This window comes from Chaetura pelagica, unplaced genomic scaffold, assembly GCF_000747805.2.
Source record: "Chaetura pelagica isolate M959 unplaced genomic scaffold, ChaPel_1.0 scaffold65, whole genome shotgun sequence".
Lineage (NCBI taxonomy): Eukaryota > Metazoa > Chordata > Aves > Apodiformes > Apodidae > Chaetura > Chaetura pelagica.
Genome location: NW_009953386.1, coordinates 2,222,823 through 2,227,355, shown reverse-complemented (window position 1 = coordinate 2,227,355; position 4,533 = coordinate 2,222,823). Strand labels below are relative to the sequence as shown.

Below are 4,533 nucleotides of genomic sequence, written 5' to 3'. Positions count from 1 at the left end.
CCCTACACTGAAAATGCATACCAAAGCACAGGTTCCCTTGCTTGACTCACCCAACAGTTGCAGGGTACTTGAGGTGGAAAAGGATGCTAGGGGCAGGTAAACAGAAAGGAGATTTGGGGTTGGGACTTGTTTTTCTTTTCCCATTTCAGTTAGTTTTGGGGGATATTTTGTGTGCTTGTTGTTCAAAGATTCTTCTTCTCCCTAACATCAAGCAGAGAAGTTGCATACAAAACCTGACAAGCTCATGACTGTGATCTTGCAAGCAAAAACATTGCCAGGAATTGTAGCACACAGTTCCCTCCCAATACTCAAAATAAGGTTCAGTGTCCTTCTTAACTTGCTGAAGACAGAGTTAAAAAATGAAACTTTAGTAAATCTGACAAGCTGTCTGATACACAGTCTCATCTTTGAAGCATCCTGCTCTCTTTTCTTGGTTGCAGCTGGCCAAAAACCAGAAGCTCTGCCCAGCCCTTCTCACCTGTTGCAGCTCTCAGACACCTCCCCCCTTTTGAGCCTTGCTCTAAGGAGCTGATCATTACCCTTTTCCCTATGGATAGTCTATCACAAGCTATTTTTATTCTCTCCCTTCACAATTCCCTGACTAACTCCCCCATGCCAAATACTCACTAAAAGTCATCAGCTTTCAGCAAGGCCAACAAATGAATCAAATCTGATGCCAGGTCATTTAGGAGATAAGCCAGTATAGAGTTAGGAACATTTTTTAAAAGTCCATAGAAAAATAATATTTTAAATGCCACAGCTTAAAAAAAGTCATATCCAAACTTCCTAGAACAATTCTATTCTGAGTAACAAGCTGCAGAGGAAGGGCTTCACTTAGGAACATTAGGGCTTATAATAAACTACTTTTCTCCACTTCATAGATCAGTCCACCCACCCATACTTCCACCTACCAGTGTAACACTATATACAAATGTAGAAGGCCGCAAAGGAGAAGGATCATCCAGAATACCCTGTCCTCAGTGTTTTGCAAAGTGATTTGTGCCACAATTTACATGAACAAAATGTTTTTTGTTGTATTAACACTAGGTACATCACTTTTAATTCTCTCCAACAATTCTCTCCAATTTTTCCTCCCTCCTACATTTACATTTCCTGTCAAGCTACTGGATGGAGCTACTGGGCAGTGCTGCTCCACACTCCCTTCTCCCTCTGAAACAGATGCATAGCAAAGATAGGTGATACCATCTCCGTAGAGAAATCTCTTACAGAGGTACCTCTCTATGGAGGTAAAGATCTGCTCTGAGCACAGTTAGTACAGATCATCTAATATTTTTTCTTCATCTAGCTTCTCCCTTTGCATTGTCGCTAGTGGATCTATAGGCAGGAAGAGCAAGATGCTGGGAGTTTTCCAAACACAAGGATGTCTTAAAGTGAGCTATGTTTTGGAGGGGCAGAGAAAACAGCAAGGAGGAAGCCAGCAAATAACCATTGCTTTAAAACTGAAATGCCATCCTAGAGGACCTAAAGTATACTGGACACAGGGAAATCTCACCACTTCCAGCCTCATGTGGCAGTCCTGTCTCCCAGCACAGCCTGGGTTCTGCCTCTCCTCTGAAGGAGTAACTTAAATGTCCCAGAAACCTGGGGCTGGTCCCAGGGAAAGGGAGGGGAGACAACTGCCCTTCCTAGGAAACATGAAAAGAGTATAGCCAGCCAGACCCGCTTAAAGAGCTTAGGAAGGCAGCTGAGAGAGGTAAAGCCTGTACACTGGCCACAGTCTCTTTGACAGAAACACTGCCTGCCAAGAACACTGAATTGCTTGGGGCAAGCAGTTGCACGGCCGGTTCATGTGCTGCTCCTGCAGACTGTGCCATTTGGCACACATCTGGCTGACACAGCTGGATCATCATACTCAGGTGTTTTATTTTAGTGCCTGACATAACATTGGCAAGCCACACACAAACACTGAAGCCACTCTCCCATGCAGCCTCATCGAGCTTGCTGAAAAATGCTTCACATGCAGCACATGCAGGCACCATCTCCACCATCCACTCAGTCCTCTCTGCTGCAAATGCAGCTTTAGCACACAACGTCTAGATAAACTCCAAAGCCCCAAGGTTAAGTGGAAAATAGAAATCCACTGACCCCTGGCTGGGCAAGTAAGCTTAATGACTTGTCTGCTGCTGTATGTACCAAACATATGCCAGCAAACATCTGCCTGAGCAGTCTCTCCAAAATAAATGATTGATGGAAGTGATTTGCCTTTAAAAATGGGGTAAGTCAGCTGGGAGTCCTGCTAGAAAAGGGTTAATGGGATGTATTAATTGCTAGTGAGTGGAAGGGAGAGGAAAGGAACCAGGAGTCAGAGGCAACACCCCTTGTTAGGTGCTTACTATGTTGCATCTAAACCCTTTGCATAGGCAAGGCAGATGAATTACTCTGTAAATCCTGTTACTCTGTGTGGATAAATCTTACATGCAAGTTAACAAGTCTGGAAAGCTGGGGAATGGAAGCTGCTGAATGGATATTCCAGGATCAAACCAAACCAGCACACAGGAGTTAAGAGAAGAGATACACACACGTATTTTTCTTCCAGCATCCTTCTTCCCTGATCTCATCTTGCTAGCTCACATACCCCTCTGTCATTTAATGGGAGGGATACAGGACACAGGGAATCATGTAGCAGACCATTTGGTGACATCTAGCAGGATTTATTTCAGAGAAAGAGAAAGAAAACTTTGCTGCTGCTGTTAGCTTTGCTAGGGAATTGCTCCCTTGGCACTTCAGGGTTTGTGCACTATCAGCTCCTCATACAGATTACAGACTTATTTTAAATTATGTCCAGTAGTTTATAGCCCTAATACACAGCATGTGCGTGCACACACACATGCACAAAATTTTCCTTCAGTAGGGAAGTTACTGCAGGTAAGTTGAATAAGGCAGAATTTGAAAAAGAAACCCACAGGAAAAAGATGACTGCATTTCAGCTACTTGGGACTCCCCTGACTGAAAGCTCAAGTAGCCTCAGAACTACCTTTAGAAAACCTGCATGACAAATACAGAAATATAGCACTCGATACTACCAGTGAACAAGTCTTCATGTGCAAAGACACCCTCATCACAACCACTCAGTCACGCTGGCACAGCATACGCTCTTTTACTTAGCCCTGCAAAAAAAACAGCACAGTGAACGAGATACAAGCTTCATAAATGTTGGAGCTCTTACACCATTTTTTCACCAGCCTTCTCAACTACTGTATCCATCTCCCCTCCATACAGGCAGAAAAACAGATGAATAAAATTAAAAGCCAGAGTTTCCCAAAAGAACTTGACTAAGAGTTCTGGCAGCACCAAGGATAAAGTTTTTGCATAGGTACCAAAGAAGTATGGGTAGATCAATAGAACATCTGGCAAGCACAGCTGGATCCCTTTTCGATTTCTCTATTGATACTGCAGGGCTGGTGGAAAATGTACGTTCACGAGGGCTGGCACACAAACAGATCTTTCCCCAGTGAAATTCTTTTGATCCAGAGACTATACAGAGGAAAGTAGTGGCAAGAGGTTTTCAAAAGCTTTGCGATTTGTTGGGGTTTTTTTGGTTGTTTTTTGGGTTTTTTTAATATTAAAGCACAAACACACACGCAGAGCTCGTTTGTAGCAGCTGCTGCTACTGCAGTTCGAGAGGTAAAATAACACACTCTCACCGAGACATACACACACAAACCGACATCACATCATACGCATGTGTTGCATATGTAAAAACATAGATACACACAAGCACAGAAAAGGAAAAGTTGGCAAAACGCCCTACCTGAGGATGGCTGTGTCCCCCTGCCTCACGGTGATGTTATCGGTACCTCGGGTAAAATCCACGCTGCGGACTGGCAGCCCTGTAGGGAGAAGGCAAAGCAATCTCAGTAGGACCAGCGGTAATTGTTTCCGATCAGGCTGAGCCCTTGCTACCATGGCTGGTCTCGTCGAGTTTTCACTGTCTGTACTTGGCTCGCTCTCTCTGCGTGTCTATGTGGATAGATGGATGTAGAAAGAAAAACAGTAATAATAATGTACAACTCTTGCTATGATCGACAGCCCCCGAAAGGGGAGGTGATTTCACAGTCCTTCTCAGCTGCCACTTTCTCTTGCTCTTTTCAGTCTCTTGATGCCTTCTTTTCCCCCCTTTTCTTGATTTAAGGCTTTCAAAAAAGAAAAAAAAGAAAAAGAAAAAAAAGTCCTAGCACAAGCTTCAATTAAAAAAAAAAAAAAAAGTCAGGTAAGAAGATAATTAAAAAATAATAACAATTAAATCGACCCGTTTGGAGTGACGGAGAGAGGTGGAAAAAAAAAAAAAAAAAGGAAAAAGAAGGAAAAGCAGAGTCCTGTGCCGCCGGGCTGAGCGAGCGGATGGTCCTGCTCCAGTGCGCGGCTGTGCAGCCTCCCAGCCCCGAGCTCCCTTCCTAACCCACTTTCCCAGGCGGAGCGAGGGAGGGAGGGAAGGAGGGAGGGAGCGGGCGAGCGCAGGGAGGGAGGGAGGGAGGCGGGAGGCGGGAGCCTCACTCGTGAGGCGGCAGCACC

General features: G+C 44.6%; 1 protein-coding gene across 5 annotated transcripts in view; it reads right to left on the bottom strand.

The window, feature by feature from the left end:
* LSAMP (limbic system-associated membrane protein) overlaps positions 1-4,533 on the bottom strand; it is a 1,070,131-nt gene that overhangs the window by 335,333 nt on the left and 730,265 nt on the right. For 2 of the 5 annotated variants that reach the window (XM_009998226.1, XM_009998228.1), the window contains exon 1: positions 3,773-4,007. In XM_009998226.1, coding sequence (XP_009996528.1) covers positions 3,773-3,927 — 155 coding nt within the window. In that variant the 5' untranslated portion in view covers positions 3,928-4,007. Of the gene's footprint in view, positions 1-3,772; positions 4,008-4,533 lie in introns of those variants that run through there. The other 3 variants (XM_009998225.1, XM_009998227.1, XM_009998230.1) reach the window with 2 other exon arrangements.